General features: G+C 42.7%; 1 protein-coding gene across 5 annotated transcripts in view; it reads left to right on the forward strand.

Annotated features, from left to right (window-relative positions):
* Nucleotides 1-18,864, forward strand: part of FAXDC2 (fatty acid hydroxylase domain containing 2) — a 42,708-nt gene that overhangs the window by 4,712 nt on the left and 19,132 nt on the right. For 2 of the 5 annotated variants that reach the window (XM_070569146.1, XM_070569145.1), the window contains 4 exons: nucleotides 1,259-2,115; nucleotides 13,527-13,571; nucleotides 16,658-16,749; nucleotides 17,163-17,266. In XM_070569146.1, the coding sequence (XP_070425247.1) occupies nucleotides 13,527-13,571; nucleotides 16,658-16,749; nucleotides 17,163-17,266 (241 nt within the window). In that variant the 5' untranslated portion in view covers nucleotides 1,259-2,115. The remainder of the gene's footprint in view (nucleotides 1-1,258; nucleotides 2,116-13,526; nucleotides 13,572-16,657; nucleotides 16,750-17,162; nucleotides 17,267-18,864) is intronic. The other 3 variants (XM_008522388.2, XM_070569148.1, XM_070569147.1) reach the window with 2 other exon arrangements.

Raw genomic sequence — 18,864 nt, forward strand, 5'->3', positions numbered from 1 at the left:
ACATTAATGTAGGTAAAAGTAAAACTTATCCTTTGGGACTCTCTGGTCAGTTCTAAAGCTCTCTTCTCCCACCATCTCTCCCTCTCCCTGTACTTGCATGCGACAAACCCATCACCTCTGGTGTTACAGCCACATCTCAAAGTCTTCTGTGATTTTTTTTTTTTGAGGAAGATTAGCCCTGAGCTAACATCAGGTCCTCCTCAAGAGCATTTAAAAAAGATCAGCTAGGAGGGGGCCATCTTACACAACCTTGAAATAACAAGAAAGCTGAGCAATTCCTCAAAGATAGGATGGAGAGAAAACCCAGGAGGACCAGAGAGAGATTCTCATTTATGCTGGTCCTACTGAGGGCCTATTATGAGTCAGAGGTATTAGTGCCATGGAGATACAGAAATCTCCTATTTGAAATGATTATTGAAAAAATTACCTGCTATTGTAAGGAGTGTTGACCCCATAAGCTGAAAACGTTCAAAAAGAAAAGAACCAGAGGCAGAATAGTGGACAGGACCAGAAAGGAAATTCTGGGTGGGAGCATCAGTATGAGCAATGACATGCACATAGGGATATTAGAAAATAGAAAAAAAGCTTCTGCACATATTAAGTGATCAATAAATGGTTACACATGACATGCTTAGAGAGCTAGGAAATAGCAGTAGTGGGGGATAATGTTTGATGAGAGGAGCTAGATTAAGGTGAGCTTTGGAAGTCAGGTAGCAAGGTTTCATCAGGGCACAAGACAGACTTGGTCAGCCAGGGAATAGACACATTATATCAACATCTGGAATACTGAAAAAATTTTGGTACCTCTAAAAGGAGAGAGAGGAAAAACATGAACAAATTGTAAAGCAGTTGTGAGCAAGCAGTGAAGCTTAACTGAGCCCTTGCGTTGTGCAAGGAATTAGGCAGCGAAAGATTTAAGACATGGTCGGTTATTGGCCAAATCAACTATGACACCTCTGAAAAAGGAGACGGCATTAGGACATTAAAAAGAACGTATCTCTTAAAGGTATATGGTATAAAGGTATACCTCTGAAAGGTATATGGAACAGTCTTCACGTGAGTGTTAAATGAAAAAAGCAAGAAGCAAAACAAGCTTATCTGGTGCGCTGTTTCTAAAGAACATAGATGGGCTCTGGATGGATACACACAACACTGGTCACAGGGGTTCCCTCTTAGGAGAAGTAGGGGACTGGGGAGGAATGAAAAAGGACTGGCTTTTCACCATATTTTCTTGTGACCCTTTTGTATTTTCTATCAGATGCACATGTTGCCTATTCAAAAACAACTTTTGGAAATCTAAAACAAAAACTCAGTTCTTTTTCAAAGATGCTCACCATTTCATGTCATGGATCCCGTATCCTAATTTCACCTGTTTCAATCAAAGTGTGAACTTAACCTCTACAAGTGTACCTTTCCTGCATCTAGACTCACTAGTCATAGTTGATGCTTCTCTCTACCCCTGGCTGCCTCAGCAACAACAGAAGCAAGAAAACATGAGAAAATGAGGTCCTCTGGTCCCTGTAAACTTTTTATCTACAAGGGCTGCCTGCCTTCTGCCTCCTGCCTTCTACATTATCTGATTCCCCTGTCTCTTACTGAACCCACCTCCTACGGGGCAGTAACATTTTCTTAAGTTGAGGAAGATAAAGGAAGTTTTAAAAAAGAAGAAAAAAAAGCCCAGAGTTTGGCCAAATGTGCTCTTTCAAGCTCCTGCTTGAACTGCGTATTTCCTCTCAGCCTGAAGGAAATGCCTTTCAGCAAGAAGGGTGTTTTTGTCTCCAGTCCACACAGACCCAAACTTTTTCTCTCATCACGTGCCCAACTGAGCCAGTCGGGTGCTCTGTAACAGGATCACGCTGGCCAGCCTCCTGACCCACCCGAGTAACAACAGGATTAGGCAGCAGCACAGCGACAGCAGCCACCAAGGCAGGGGCTGAAGGGGAGGAGGAAGCTGGCTGGGACCTTGGAGGAGCTGGGAACCGGCCCACTGCAGAGCTGAGCTGCAGGGGAAGGAGAGCTGTTTGCCAAGGTCAGGATACATCAAAGTTCACGTGAAGAAGGGCAAAGGGTGTTCTTACTTCTGCCGCCACTCTGTCCTCTCCACTTACAGTACAGGTGAGATTTCCCTCTCAACAGTGTCCTGGGGTGTTTTCTTAGTGTGCAGAGTCCCCTCCAAGTCTCTTGCTAATGTCTGCCTCTTCTGCCTGTGTTTGTACCATCTACTGCTTCTGTAGTCTTGTTCTTCTGGCAATTAATGGATCATTCTGTCAAATGGACTGGGTTTGGCTTCGAACTATGTGAGGGAGAAACTCCCAAATCAGAACTCAAAAGAGGAAAATTTAACTGGAAAAGACTGTTGGGAAGGTACTGTGGTCAAAATGCTTCTCCTCTCTAACCTGCCAGGGTCACCTGTAAGGAATGGGACCAATTACAACAATCTTAAAGTCCTAAGATAAATGGGTGGGCTACGAGCTGGTTCTGATGCCATGTACTGAGATTTATCCACAGTGGCTCTGGTTTAGAATTGCTGGTGGCCTGGTGATACCTATGGAAGGGTAAGAATATAGCATGTATGGATGGAGGTGAACCATCAGCCAGTGGTTTTCAGGGTGCTTACACAGGCCCTTTGGGGCTTAAGGCATTCAAGACAGGATACAGACTTGTGGGTTGCTTCAGTTTCATGTGCAATTCCAACTAAATTTTTCTGATTGGGATATAAAGATTCAATTCAATTTGGTAAAACAGAAATGCTCTGAGCATCACCTTCTGACGTTAGAAAGGAAGGTTGTTAGTGCAAGGGAAAGGAGCTGAAATGTTCAATAGCAAATGCTGGACGCATCCTGAGAGCAAAAAACAATGCTTTTTATTCATTTATCCCTTCTTTCATTTATTCAGCAAATACTTCCTGAGTATCTGCTTCATGCCAGGCTTATGTTTGGTTCTGCAAATCTTAGTAAATGAGACAGGCAGGCTCCTTCTCACAGGCATGCAATCAAGTAGGGCAAGTAAACTCTTAAAGGATGCAAGTGCCCTGCAGCAAAAGCAGTGCAGGGAGCATTGCTCAAACTGTCCAGAGAGAGCCATGTTACTCTCAGAGTTTAACCTTTTCCTTCATGCATTTCCTCTTCTTGAATGAGTATTTTTTCCCTCCATAATAAAAGCATCATGGCCAGGTGATTAAGTTCAACTGCTCCACTTCGGCAGCCCAGGATTTCGCCAGTTCGGATCCTAGGCGCGGACATGGCACTGCTCATCAGGCCATGCTGAGGTGGTGTCTCACATGTCACAACTAGAAGGACCCACAACTAAAATATACAACTATGTACTGGGGGGATTTGGGGAGAAAAGTAGAAAAAAAAGAAGATTGGCAACAGTTGTTAGCTCAGGTGCCAATCTTTAAAAAAAAGAATAAAAAATTTAAAAATGAATAAATAAAAGCATCACTTACGTACAGACCTTGGTCATAGCAGCTCCTCCAAACCCTCTTACCAGAGGCTTTAAGCTGTGTAATTACGTTTCAGGTCAGTTTCCGCAGCCCTGGAGACAGACTGCTCAGCTTTTTCCAAGAACACAGACCGCTTGAGAGCAGAAGCTGGAGTAACCGGATTCCAGTCCTCATGTCTGTGGCCCTCTCCCTGTGTCATTGCCCACTTTATGGAGTAGAATATCTGCTGTTCCAAAAGCACACGTAGCACCAGGCAAAGTGTTGGGAAGCCTGTGCGTTTGGAACAAGTCAGTTCTGCTATCTAGGCTTATCTCCTTAGCTATGAAACAGAAGGGGGAGACCAGATGATCCGTAAGCGTTTTTGATGTTGTTATTTTTTAATCTCCTCTAAAAGTAAATGATTCCAATAATTTCACAAGATGTTTATGAAGAAACAATGCACATTCACGTAAAGATGATATATCTTATGCCTATAAGATACCTATACCTGTAAAAACATTCATCAACCATGCAGAACATTCAGGAACCTGGAATCTGAAAGAAAATCTGAAAGAATCAGGCTGTAGACAAGTAAAACTTAAACTATCTCTACTCCTCCCACCCTCAACCCATTCTTCTGTCCCAGTATTCAGATTCATGAGGTCATGAACATCAGATGTAGCCTCATTACCAACAGTGTAGCCATTTACCTACATTGAGGATTTTGCAATAAAAACATTGCACATTCAGAATCATCTGCTTTCAAAAGAACCACATTGGGGCCGGCCCTGTGGCCGAGTGGTTAAGTTTGCATGCTCTGATTAGCTGGCCCAGGGTTTCACTGGTTCAGATCCTGGGTGTGGACATGGCACCACTCATCAGGCCATGCTGAGGTGGCATCGCACATAGCACAACCAGAGGGACCTACCACTAGAATATACAACTATGTACTGGGGGCTTTGGGGAGAAGAAGAAGAAAGAAAAAAAAAAAAACCCACATTAACAGGTATCTAATTTGGATAATCTCACAATATATATCAAATTCCCTTTAAGGGAGAATCAATTCATTGTTGTACTCGAATATTTACTTTTAGTGCATTTCATTTCTTTCCCGAATGCATTACCATCATAAATACTACTTCATATTCTCTTCCTACATACTTTCTCCTTTGGAAAATCAAGGTTGTATAGTATCACTTTATTAAATAGGTCATGTCTTATTCATCTTTGTATCCTCTGTGACTAGCATTGTATCTGGCACACAATAAACGTTTTTTAAAAGAATGGTTAATATTTTAGAGAAAAAATATTCTATTTTTCCTTTAGTATTAAAAAAAACCATGCACACACAATATCTAATCCATTATTCATGGCTAATAGAGACCCATCGCATTCCTTTGTGTCCCTTTAGAATCCTGATGCCCACGCTGCATTCATCAGCATAAGCACATTCTAGACTTTTTTGCAGACTCAGTTGGTAAATAAGCACTGAATTCAAGTTCGGCCACCAAATTGCTGTGTAATTTGAAACTGAATACTGAATATCTCTGTGCCTCCATTTCTTCATATGGAAAATGGGGACATCAGAATAGCTGAGCTTAAGACAACTTCCTGTTCTTAGACGAGAGCCTTCAAAAGATAAGAGAAAAATCAGAGAGAGGAAGCACAATAAAAATGTAAAGATTATAGTACTTATATTAAATTTTTAGTAATTGTTGATTTTGTTTGCCAAAATTTCTAACTTGAGTGCTACCATTGGCAAACAATGTCCAGGAACTTCTTTGGGTAAGGACACATCTGCCCACATGTTTGAGGTCTCCTCTGGAGCCTTTCTGACTCCCTCTGCTCACTTAAAACTGAAAACATGTCTGCAGGCAGGTAGAGAGGCACAGAAAACAAGCTGCTTTGGCATAAAATATTCAACAGAATGATAGGTTGTGCGGCTTAGAGGAGTCAGCTACCTAGATAAATATCTTGGGAGATAGCATCAGGGCGTATTGACTTAGCCAAAAGAACAAATGGCATGTTAGAAAGTTCTTCATTGCTTCCAGTGAAATCGGATGTCAACAGATAAATTCTGTGACTCCTGCAGTCAAAAGGGCTTTCCCACCACCAGAAGATAAACAGTCACTTTCCCTTTGACCAGGTTTACATGACCTTGTTCCAAGGTCAAAATTACATATCAGCCTCTAATCACTCAGTCTCAGCAACACTCAGTTTCTATAACATGGACACAGCGGCCGTCAGCACCCTGCCATGTGGCATCAACCACAGCCATCGTAGTCTCGTTTAGTTTTTGTTTTTACTTTTAATATCTGGTTCTGTTTACTTATACTTTATCCCCAACCTGCATCTCAGAAGAGTTTGAGATAGTTTCCAATAAAAGGATATATACAATAGAACAGCTGCAAATAAGTAAAAACTGATAAGAAACCAGGCACTCAATAAATACCTTTCATACTGTTTTGATGGGTGTGGAGGGTGGCGATGACCTGTAGAGAAAAGAACCAGGTGCTTTATTGCTATGGCTTTGCTTTTGGACTATGAAAAATTAACAAAAAAAGACAAGGCAGAGCACTCGTTCTTAATCATAGTTATCTTTAATAATCTGATGAAGGCTATGGATCTTTCTACACTGAAAAATGAACATGAAAAACTGGCATACAATTTCAGGGGAGACAAAGATTTCTCAAAGCCCTTCAGGAATTGAAATTAATCTGATTTAGAGTAAAGGGAAAGCAAATTAGAGTAAAGGGAGAGCTAATGACCAATTTTCAATCAAATGTTTCCTATGAATGGGCATTGAATACATTAAAAAAATTTTTAATGTGTCTGTAATTTTCTGAATACATAACATTTACTCATGGTACAAAATTGAAAAGGCAAAAAAAAAAAAAAAAAGACATATGGTAAAAAGATAGCCTCCCTTCTACCCTGGTCCCCAGCCGGCCAGTTTACCTCACCAGAAGCCACCATCTTAACCAGTTTCTTAGCTAACCTTCCAGTGATAGCCGAATATTCTATGCATTATTCTATGCATACATAAGCAGCACACACACACTCATACACATATACACACACGCACACTTGCATACGTTCCACACATTGTTTTTTCACTTACTCTTTCTGGAGAGTACACACAAAGCTGCCTTATTCCTATAATGCCTGCAGAATGTTTCATTAGTGGATGTACTATAATTTATTAAACCAATCCTCTATTGATGAAATTTAAGTTGTTTCCATACTTTAGCCATTAAAGACAATATCACAATGAACATCCTTGTACACATCATTTTTTATATACAGGATTATATAATAGAAGAAAAAAAATCCCAAGAAGTGTAACTGAGCATTAAATTTAACTCTGAGCTTACTGGCAGCCAAAGCAAAAAGGGGTAGGGGGGAGGAGGACACCAAAATGGTTGTCTAATTTTTTTGCATTCTGCAAGAAAGCATACCACTTCTTCCAAGGAGGAAAACTTCTGTGCACTAATGTCCTTATAGGAATTTATCATCTGTATCCTCATAAAAAGTACACTGCTTTTTTTGAAGAACTAAATAATGGAGTAAGAAATATCTTTAATGGTAGTTTTAATATTCGTGAAGCAGATACTCATATCTATCTTGATTTTTTTTAAAAGTATGGTCTGACTAAAACCCAGTGTTCCTTGAGTCAGCTAAAATAGATCTGGGAGGACAAGTTTCAGTTCTGAGGTTGAAAACCATGTATCCAAGAGCAGAGAGAAGGCCCAGGCATTGATCTCCTTTAAAGATTTCTTGGGTATATCCTGCCCCACACAGCATTTTCTTACCTGTGGCCCAGACCTGTAGCCCAGAACTTTCAATACGGATTTTGGAATGATGGGTTTATGTATCTAGACTGAGAGTTTCTCCTTCATCTTTGCACCTCCAGGGCTCCTTGCCCATAGTAAGTTTTTCATAAATGTTCCTGGAAGGAATCAAAGACCACATCTCATTAGCTTCACAAGCTCTTGGCAAAGAGAATGGTGATGATAAGCCTAGGTTGAGATTTTGATTTGTAAGTGAAGTTCCTGTGGTAGGACATAGCAAAAAGAGTCCTGGAAGCTTAAAAAAACAAACCAACCAAAACTCCCCTCAGCTTCCTCCCCAAACAGAATGGTTATCTCAACAGGGTCAACAGAGCCTCTCACACTTCCTAACAAGCACTGAGGAGGGAACCCATGGTGGCATGAAGGTTCCGCCCTCTGCGAGTGGTCTGCACATGTTCAGATATGCACACATTCTCCAAGTCTTTCCCAACTTGAGGTGTTTTCTTTGACTTTCGGTTCCTTGTCATTGAGACACTTGATAGACCTAGCCCCAAAGATACCCAGCACCACTTTCTCATAATGATCTGGGCTTTGGGGGTCTCCCGGCAGCAGGCAAACTGCAGGATCGAGAATGACTCTGCCTCGTCCCAGAATCTTTCACCTTGTGAGGGTGAGTTCTCATTCATCTTGAGGATGTGGGCCGAACTGAGATAGGACCAACAGAAATTGCTCAGGACGATGCAGGTGGAGAAAATCATTATTTAAAGGAGAACTCTTTGTAATCCTTATAAGCTCAGATTATTAAGTAACATTTGCTGTCCTGGATGTGGGGCAGGGTGTTTGCCAGAGGTTGGACTGAGACTTCCCGTCCTGAAGTATTCACTCAACTCTTTTTCTGGAAGCCTCAGATGGTACAGAATGTGACTGTGGAGGCCCCCTAAGACTCCAGTAAGCAAAGGGACCCTGCTGCCATCCTGTATCAGAATAAGGAGTAATGCTTACAGCTCCCCTCTGTTACTTCTTTCCTAGGTTTTCATGAGAACTCACAGTGAGGTAGAACCCCACAGCTACAAGCCACAACAGGTTCCCCTGCTGGTGGCCAGGCAATAGAGGGAGCTGGAGGAGGAAGCAGTGCTGGCAAAGGATCAGATCACGGGGCTACAGAGTGGCTGAAATCCATTCCCCTGCCTCCAGGTTGGGGTTAGGCTGACAGCGCACCAAACATTCTCGTGCCTTTTCCTAAATCAGATGCTATTGCCCTGGCTGGGTATCAAATGTCCCAGTATTTCTCCCTGAGAAGCTTTTCCTCTGAGCTGACTGCGTACCTTCTGCTGTACTGTAGTTCACAGCGGGGATGGTGAGCCGCTTGCTTACACCTCCTTCTAATGTCCCAACTCCTCAAACCCTTGAAGGCACTTTCTAGGTCACCATTCTCTCTTCCTTTCTCCAGCCTAAGTAATCTATAAGAAACATGGATCAAAGGGAAGCAGTATTTCCTAAGGTCATAGCTGGTAAACATGCATCCAGAATAATAAAACCAAGTACAATCATACACAAAAAATAAAATATCCTTAGAGATTTTGGAAGCTGGGCCCTGATTCTGGTGCTGCCATCTGTAAACTCCGGGGGGGTCACCTGGCCCCCTTTGTCTAGGTTTCTTCATCCTTGTCACATGGCAGGACCAGGTGACTTGTAGTGTTCCTCATCAGCCAGATTATGACACCGTTCAGTAGGGACAGTAATAAGTGTTGGTGAGGATCTAGAGAAATTGGAACCCTCATACATTGTTGTTGGGGATATAAATGGCGCAACCACATAGAAAACAGTTTGGCAGGGGCCGGCTCCGTGGCCGAGTGGTTAAGTTCGCGCGCTCCGCTTCGGCGGCCCAGGGTTCGGATCCCGGGCACGGACATGGCACCGCTTGTCAGGCCACGTTGAGGCGGCGTCCCACATCCCACAACTAGAAGGACCTGCAACTAAGATATACAACTATGTACGGGGCCGGGGCGGGGTTTGGGAAATAAAGCAGAAAAAAAAAAAGGTTGGCAACAGTTGTTAGCCCAGGTGCCAATCCTTAAAAAGAAAAAAAAAAGAAGATTGGCAACAGTTGTTAGCCTAGGTGCCAATCTTTAAAAAAAAAAGAAAAAGAAAACAGTTTGGCAAAAGGTTAAATAGAGTTACTCTAGGAGCCAGCAATTTCACTCCTTATCCAAGATAAATAAAAACATATGTCCACGCAAAAACTTGTGCATGAATGTTCATACATTATTCATAATAGCCATAAAGTGGCAATGCCTCAAATGTCCGTCAATGGAAGAATGGATAAACAAAATATGATATGTCCATATAATGGTATGTTATTTGGCAATAAAAAAGACTGAAGTATAGATACATGCTACAAAATGAACAAACGTCGAAAACATTATGCTAAGTGAAAAAAGCCAGTCACAAAGGACCCCATGTTGTATGATTCGATTTATACGAAATGTCCAGAATAGGAAATTCCATAGAAATAGAAAGTGGATTAATGGTTGCCTAGGAGTAGAGTAGAAGGGGGAGAGTAGAGGGACCGGACATTGATGGCTATGGGATGCAGGCTTTCTCTTTGGGCTGTTGAAAATATTCTAAAATCAATTGTGGTGATGAATGCACAACTCTGTGAATATACTAAATGCCATAAAAACGTAGACTTTAAATGGGCAAATTGTATGGTATGCAAATTATACATCAATAAAAATACTTTTAAAAAGAAAGAATAAGAACAAGTACAATTTTAAAGTCCAGATTACCAGATTTTATAGTCCTGTACAGTCTGTGCATAAGTGTGGGGGACATATTTTTGTAAGTGTCTTTGACAGTACTAGAATTAGCTTGTTGTAAATGAAACTTACAAATCCTTAACACTTAGATCAAAAATCTAGTACCAAAGTACTATGTAATCTACTTAGAATTAAGGTTTTTATTTTTGGATTCAAAGTAGTTTATCTCTGTATGCATTGACTTGTGGTGCGTAAAAATAAAAGCAGGGAAAAGCACACTTATTATGTTCATATGGCCCAAAACATCTCATTTGGCATAAGTAATGGACAATGCCATTTTTGTGTGTTTTTTGTTTATTTATTTTGCTATCTAAGTAGAGATGCAATTGGTTTTTAATCAGTGTTCATCACCTTTTAACATTGGAATTTTTTCTAGTAGTCTAATGACTACTGTTTGGGTTCCTTAAACAATATCCTTTTTGTTTGATCATTTTCTTTTTATATAACTAGGAAAATTCTGCAACATCACATTAGAAAATAAAAATGAGCAAATCTTATTTTCTCCATTTTTTAAGTATTCCCGTTATTAAGACTCCCAGAATGATTTATCCTGTCATCCTTTCAAATAGAGATCTCACACACATTCCTAACGATTCTCCTTCTAGACGATTCTTGTTAGGCTGTAAATTTTAAAAGGAGGTTATTGCATGGCATTCATATCCATTTACTTCTCCCACAGAACTGTTGACTGGTTTCAGAAAAATCTTGGTCCTTGTTTTTAAACCAACCAACAAATAATAACAAAGAATACAAAATTGAACCAATTCAACTTAGAACTACTCTTTAAGTCCTGGTTAAATCATTCTTTTATCTTACAGCAACAACTCTTTAGTAAATTGAAGAAACGGAGAAATAATAAATAGGTTTTTAAAAAGCTTCATAACATATTTTTGTAGTTGCTGGACCTCATATCTCTATTTTTTTTTTTTTTTTTTGAGGAAGATTAGCCCTGAGCTAACACCTGCTGCCAATCCTCCTCTTTTTGCTGAGGAAGGCTGGCGCTGAGCTAACATCCATGCCCATCTTCCTCTACTTTATATGTGGGACGCCTGCCACAGCATGGCTTGATAAGCGGTGCATAGGTCCATGCCCAGGATCCGAACGAGCAAACCCTGGGCCGCTAAAGTGGAATGCGCGAACTTAACCGCTGCGCCACTAGGCCGGCTCCTGGACCACATATCTCTTGCCCCTCCCCTCTGCTACTCTTCCTTTCTGGTGTTTTCCTGGCTATTCTTGCTTATTTCTCCATATAAATTTTAGAATCTGTTCATCTGATTCCAGGAACAACAATAACAAACAAACAAAGCTGTTGGCATTTGTACTGAGATAAGTTTGATTTTAAAAATTAATTTACAGCTAGAAGGACCTGCAACTAAAAGTATACAACTATGTTCAGGGGTGGGTATGGGAAGATAAAGCAGAAAAGAAAAAACAAAAAGATTGGCAACAGTTGTTAGCTCAGGTGCCAATCTTAAAAAAAAAAAAATTAATTTAGGGGGAACTCTTGCTTTTATAATGCTGGGTCTCCCACCCAGCCACATGCTGGGTCTTCCCATTTCTTCAAGTCCACTTGCGTTGCCCTTCAGGAGTATTTTAAAATTTCCTCATCTAGATTTTCTACGTTTCTTATTAAAGTTACTAGGTATTTTATCTTTTTTGTTGTTGCCTCATCCATCATTTCTTCCAACTAGTTGTTTATATGTATATATGAAGGCTATTGATTTCTGAACCTTAATTTTATATCCTACTAACTTATTCAATTCTATTATTGTTTGTGATAGTTTTGCAATTGACTGTCTTTTCCAGGTATACCATCATATTATCTAAAAATAGTGATAATTTGATGTCTTCCTTCCCAATTCTTTACCTCTGCCCATTTTCTCTCGTCTAATTGCATTGACCAACACCCCGTTTAATGTGGTGATAGTGAACATAATTCTCTTGTTCTGGACTTTAATAGGCATATGCTACCTTAAATGCTAACCCCAATTCCAAGCCCAGTTCCTCTCTGTCCCCACCCTGAAGCCTCTCCTAGCCATTCCCTTCCCAGTCACTGGGCTTCTTCTACCATCCTATATTGCTAGGTTTTGTCCCCACTGGACTATAAGCAATCTGAGGGCAGTGGCCTGGTTGTATACTTCCCTGTGTGCCCCACAGCATCTACCCAAGTCCCAAGGGCCTTGCACAGAGTAGGTCCCCAACAAACCACGCTTGGCTGATTAAATTAGGTGAGGTGAATTTCATTGTGTCGGCGCAATCTCTTCCAGTTTCAGAGACTTAGGGAAGTGCTATCCCGAAGCAATTCAATCTTCCAGTTTCCATTTTCTGCCAAGAAGACGGGATGGGAGTTGGGAGTGGGTTAGAAGGATATTTTCTAGAGCCAGGCTCTGCCTCCTATACCTCAGATGATTGCCAGTTTCCATCTCACTCTCCTACTGTCACCGTTACCGACTCATAACACAGAGCATATGTAGCCTGGGTTGGCAGTAAAGTCCCTCAGAACCACCTCAGGAATGAGTCTAAAATGCAGTTTCCTAGGCTCCACACTCAGAGATGCTGATTTGGAGTGTAGCCTGGATACCTGGGTGTCAGCAAACCCTGAGGTGACCCTGATGTAAGGATTCCTGAGGCACATCTGAGGAAACACTGGCTCAACAAACCGAGTCCTCTGCTTGATTCATCCTCTGCACATATGCGAAGCACCTACTGTGTGAAGGCCCAGGGAAAGATACACAGCCTGTCCTTGTGGCACTTACCACCACCCAGCGGAGGTCGCAAGAGTGGGAGACACTATTGTTAGTCCCATTTTACAGCTGAGGAAACAGGCTCAGAGAGGACAATTTGACCAAGGTCACAAAACTAGTAAGTAAGAGTCATAATGCAGATATGATCGTGCCAAAGGTGTCAGCTTCCAAAGCCCACTGTCTTGATGATTTCTCTGTATAACTACACGTATTGGTTGAATCACGTTGGACAGTTTGCATAATGCTTCAATTTCAGTCAGGAAGACAAATCCAGCCCATGTGTGGTAACCCAACTCTGACTCCACAGAGGTTAAGGAAGCTGTCCCAGAAAGTCAGGGGCCGAGTCTTGGCTGCAGCCGTAGCTCCTCGGGGCCCTAGGCCATCGGCATTTAGGGTGATGTGGGCTCAGAGGGCACATTTCTTCTGAATGAGACAGGGTCATACTGAAGCAGAGAGTGAGGCTATTCAAAAGAAGGATTCGCCACAGCCCATCTCCTAGATAGTCAATTCCAGGCAGACAAGGTCCCATTGCCAACCTCCGGTTTCATATTACAGATGCCCAGACCAATTCAATCTCTGGAGGTGGGACCCAGACAGAGGTGGTATTTTTTTAACTCCCCAGGTGATTTTAATGAGTAGCCAGCATTAAAAATCACTGCTAGCCATTCACCTTGACTTTCTCCATTCCCTATTTCCTTGGTTGCATGTGAAAATGACATCCAGACTCACCTGTGTTTTCTTATTCCAGATGAAGGGAAAAGCTGGAAGTATGCTACATGAGAAGCAAAAGCAGGTAAACACCAGCACCCACCCACCCACCAAATTGGTGAGAATGCAGCCAGTCATTCTTTCCATATCTGCACCTGCTGGGGGACCAAGGCTTAGGGGCAGCTGACACACTGGTGATGTGCTCATTTTAATAGCTGAGCAGAGACCACTTGACTCCAATATGCCTTGTAACCAAAGCCACTCTGCCTACAGGAGGGAGCACGCCTGCATAACGGTAGTTGAAAAGCCCAGTAGCTGTTTTACCATCGTCTCTTGGGCCTTAGAATGCCCCATGCCTCGGGCCTCTGGAACCACCCCTTCCTATAACTGCTCTGGGGAAGAGAGAGAGGCCTACTGAGGGCTGGAAATTGGGGCTGGGAACCAGCTCTTGGCCCCAGCTAACTTCTGCGCTGCCTGCTCCTGCACTGCACAGAGCCCTTTGTCCTGTCTATATTCTCTTCACTTGGGCTGCTGGAGAGAGAGAAAACATGATAATCCCTGAAAAAATATCTAATCCTATACATAAAATTGAGGTTTTAAATTGACTTAGCCTGATTTGATTAAATTGAAATGAAAAATTACTAGTGAGTCTGGAAAATTTCCTGAAGAGGGTCTTCTTAATCCTAAAAAAGGAATAATTGGAATAGCCTAAAATAACCTGTCTGGAAAGCTTGGGGGTGGCCTTTGAGTGGCCTGCGTAGGAGAACAAGTTCGTCTGGTCCTGCTGATTCAGCCCTCAGAGAGAGAGAGAGAGAGAGGGAGAGAGAGAGAGGAGCTCATTTCCAGAGCTCAGGACCCCAGCGAGCACTAGCCCTTCAAAAACTTTTCACTGACTGTGGAAAATGACATTTCTTTTTGGTCTTTTGATCAAAAGTGGGACAGGACGGGATAAGCTGAGAAGAAATGATTCATTGCAGATTCAGGTTGCTCTGAATTGATCAATCAAAACAATCTGCTCCTTCAGATCCCAAAGGTCTGGATTAAAATGTAGCATCCTACTAGATCAGCCTCCCCCACAACACCCACCCCTCTACCCCCTACAGGGCCGGAGTCACTAACTGCAGGTTAGCCCCAGCACACACCTGTAAGGACCACCATCTCCAGTTCTTTCCTATGAGAGAACATGAGCAGACTCTATCTGGGATTAGAAACAGAACTTAAGGGACGTTTGTAATTCCTGTCCGTGGTACAGTAGAAATTGGTGACACACCTGGCAGCCAGGGTTTTCCTTCTCCAAATCTGGGACCTTCTTTTTTGACCATCAAGCTTGCAATAATCTCTGCTTTAGGCTTTTGGAGGCTCACATATAAGGACCTCCCAGTGATTGCCAGTGACCTTGTCACCAGCTGCTACCTGGAGGATCTCAAGGGTGGGTTTGGGTATTTTAGTTGTTTTTCCAAGTTGTTCTTTTTCCTTTTGTTATGTTAAGGAGATGCAGTCACCAACCACCCTGAACCAGACCAAGCCTTACCACAAGAGCTACGCCTGTGACCTTTGCCTTATTTCTTATGCTAAGCTCTCTGCAGGAGGCGCTTAGGCCTTATTACCATAACCTGCAGTGTATTTGGAAGCATGTTTTCCAGCTGAGCCTGCGCAAGCGAATACCCACCTCTCCCTTTTGAATCTTCATTCCCCACCTGAAATAAAAGTCCCTGCTTGCCTTTGTTCGGGGACACCATGACTTTGGAAATGATGCCTCATGGTCTCCAATTTGTCGCAAATATACTTGACTTTGTGAGACGACTACTTGTGGTGGAGAGTCTGATTTGACTCGCCAGGAGGGAACCCCCTTTGGTTTTGGTAACAGTCTGTTCTTTGACCCTAGAACCACTCAACGTCCTGTGCAGCTCGCAGCCCAGACTAATCTCCCTGGAAGGCAGAAGAATTATTGAAAGTCAGAATGTGTGTTCATTCACTCTTTCCTTCAAGGGCAAGAGGGTGATGGGGATGGGAAAACGGGCCAGGCCCACGAACACAATGACGTTCCTACAGCCTCATCAAGGGTTCTGCAGATCCTTCTGTGATGGCCGTCTCAGCTTGCCTGCCCACTGGAATTAGCTGGGGAACTTTACAAAATATGGAGACCCAGGCCCACCTCAGAGGATCTTATGTGCTGGGGTCAGGGAGGGGCCTGGGCATCAGGATTTTTCAAAGCTCTCAGGTGATTTCAGGGTGTAGATAATGGGTGTCACTGGTGATATAATCCCATTGATGCGGGGTCGGTGAGCTGAGGAGTCAAAAGAAAGATTTCTTGAGCTCTCAAGATCTGGCAGTAGTGCTCTTTTATTTAGAGAATATTGTGGAATAGCATGGGGACAGGACCCATGGGCAGGCAGAGCTCCTGCTGCTTCCCCGAGTTGAGGGTTAGGGCTAAATTTAAGGCATAGGTATGTGAGTCATCTCTTTACGAAGACAAAGGAAAGAACATGAAAAAAGTTAAAATGGTATCAGTGCAGGTGGGGTCTGGTCGTTGGGTGATCCCATGACTTTTAGACAAGAATCAAATCGGATTAAGTAAAGGTTAGAAAGGTTAGAAGCCACCACCCTAAATCAGTTACATGAGATTGCCAGACAGCAACCAACTTAAGTTCTTGCCTCTGGCATTAAGAGTTTCTAGAGATAAGGCCGTCCCCCTTCTTCCTGGCACAGAGAGGGAGGCATCTTTACAGATAGCGGTTTCCCTTAGAAATGTAAATCTTTCCCAACAAAGGGACAAGCAAGCAAATTCCACTCCTTGGAGCCTGCTTCTCATCTGTAGTTTTAAAAGTAACCAGCCTAAAAGTCCTCATCATAAACCGCTTTAAAATTAAGCAGCCTAAAAATCCTCATCACCATGACTGCTGGAGGGCTCACCTGGCCTCAAAGTGATGAAATTGCCTGCTAGTTTCTCTGGAGTCTGATTTGGTCTCTTCCCTCCCTCAACCTTGAGCTCTAATTTTCATAAGCACACCCATATGCAGATGGAAAGTTCTTGACAAAGAGCCTCCCATAGAAGCTGGGAAAAGGTCAGCAGAGTGCCGTGCCGGTGTCACTCCTGTCAGTCCTCAGCAGTGAGCAGCATATGAAGGCAGGAGGCTAGCTGGGGCCTGACACTTTCTTGTCCTCCCCTAGGAGGGACACATCTGGGGCTCCATGAGGAGGACAGCTTTCATCCTGGGCTCTGGCCTTCTCTTGCTTGTGGCCTTCTGGAATTCAGTCACATGGTGAGTCTGCTCAGCCAACTTTAATTCAGGACCTGGGAGCAGTGTGGTGGTGATCTGGGAGCAGTGTGGTGGTGGTCTGGGAGCAGTGTGGTGGTGGTCTGGGAGCAGTGTGGTGGTGGTCTGGGAGCAGTGTATGGTGGTCTGGGAGCAGTGCGGTGGTGGTCTGGGAGCAGTGTGGTGGTGGTCTGGGAGCAGTGTATGGTGGTCTGGGAGCAGTGTATGGTGATCTGGGAGCAGTGTGGTGGTGGTCTGGGAGCAGTGTGGTGATGGTCTGGGAGCAGTGTATGGTGGTCTGGGAGCAGTGTATGGTGGTCGGGGGGCAATGTAATGGTGGTCTCAGAGCAGAACATGGAATTAAGGAGCTGTCCGCCCACCAGTCTTAACCCAGAAACCTGAATGATTTTTCTTCCAAGGCATCTTCAGAGATTTTGGGGTGCTTCTGGCTACTTTTGGCAAGCCCAGTGGGAGAGGCTGCTGTCTACATTTGAAGGAAAGGAGTGGATCCTCTACATTATAGGTGAGGTTCCAGGACCACCCGCACTGAGAGTTTGGCTAGTTGGTTATAGATTCATTCTTTTCCTGTTGTTTAGTTCTCTACTTGGGGACTTCTCAGCTTGTTATTCCAAGGAATGAGGACGTAAAGTTTAAGACGGTGGTAACCCCAAAGAGTGTTAAACTTGTGGGCAAACTGGAAGGAATGTCTAAGGATATCTAAGAAAACAATTCGAGAAGTTGACACCCCCCCCAAAAAAATTTAAAAATGAAAAAAGAAATCATTTGTTTGAAAACAAATGCATATGTAGAGCAATAATCCTGCTTATAGATGTCATGTTCACACGCACAGAGAGCTGCTCTATCTCGTGTGAGGCTGTGTCCTTGCACCTGGTGCAATCTAGCTCCCGGGGCCAGAGAGCAAGCTGTTGCTCAGTAAATATTTACTGATAGTGTGAATGGCTCGAAGCAAGCCTGCGGAAACAGAGTGGAAGAAAAAAGCCATTTCAATATAGATATTTATGACAGCATGACCCACCATAGTGAAAGTCCTCATCCATTCATTCACTCAAATAACATTTATTAATGTTACTCTGTGCCAAAGTTGTATGGAGCATAAGAGATATTTAAGGTAAAGTGTTTGTCTACCGCATTAAAAAACTATGTCACAGTCTAGAAGGGGAGATAAAAAAGTGTCAGTTGTCACAAAGCAAAAGTACAAATAAAATGTCCCTGCTGATTGTTTTCAGCTAGAAGGAGAACTCTGAAAATGGGCTGAACATTACATATGACAGGTTCAATGGAATCTTAAGCAGTCACTGAAAAGAACAATGCAGATGGCAAACGTATATGGACAAAAGGGTGGGAAAACATTTCATATATTTATGTATTTATATATGTTACAGTGGTAGGAAAACTAACCTATAACCTGAGGGATAAACAAATACCAGAGAGATAAAATATTTGCAATTTTAAATGTTAGTGCTGGAGGAAAGTTCAAGATCATCTCTTGCTGTGGTTTTCTTTCTGTATTCTTCAAGGAGTCCTTGGATTTCCAAGTAAGCAGCCACCTTGATGGACGGCCCACTATGCAACTACCAGCCTAATGTTTTTTTTTTCCAAAATAAAAAAGTTTGTTATTTCTGAGAATAAAAGTAAATACATGCTTATTGTTAAAAATAAAAATCAGGGGCCGGCCCTGTGGCCGAGTGGTTGAGTTCGCGCGCTCCGCTTCAGTGGCCCAGGGTTTCACCGGTTCGAATTCTGGGTGCGGACATGGCACCGCTCATCAGGCCACGCTGAGGCAGCGTCCCACATGCCACAACTAGAAGGACCCCCAACTAAAATATGCAACTAGGTACTGGGGGGATTTGGGGAGAAAAAGCAGGAAAAAAAATTTTTAAAAATTAAAAAAATAAAAATCAGACAATTCAAATAAGCATAAAGAATCCCATATCCAAGGAATAACCACTAAGGTATTAGTATAAATCTCTTATATATTGGATATATGGTTGAACTTATAAGACTATTTTTTTCATTGAATGGATTATAGACATCTTTCATGTCAGTTAACATAGATTTACTTATTATTTTAAGCTGCTCATTCTGTTACATTGTATGGAA

This window comes from Equus przewalskii, chromosome 13 (genome assembly GCF_037783145.1).
Source record: "Equus przewalskii isolate Varuska chromosome 13, EquPr2, whole genome shotgun sequence".
Lineage (NCBI taxonomy): Eukaryota > Metazoa > Chordata > Mammalia > Perissodactyla > Equidae > Equus > Equus przewalskii.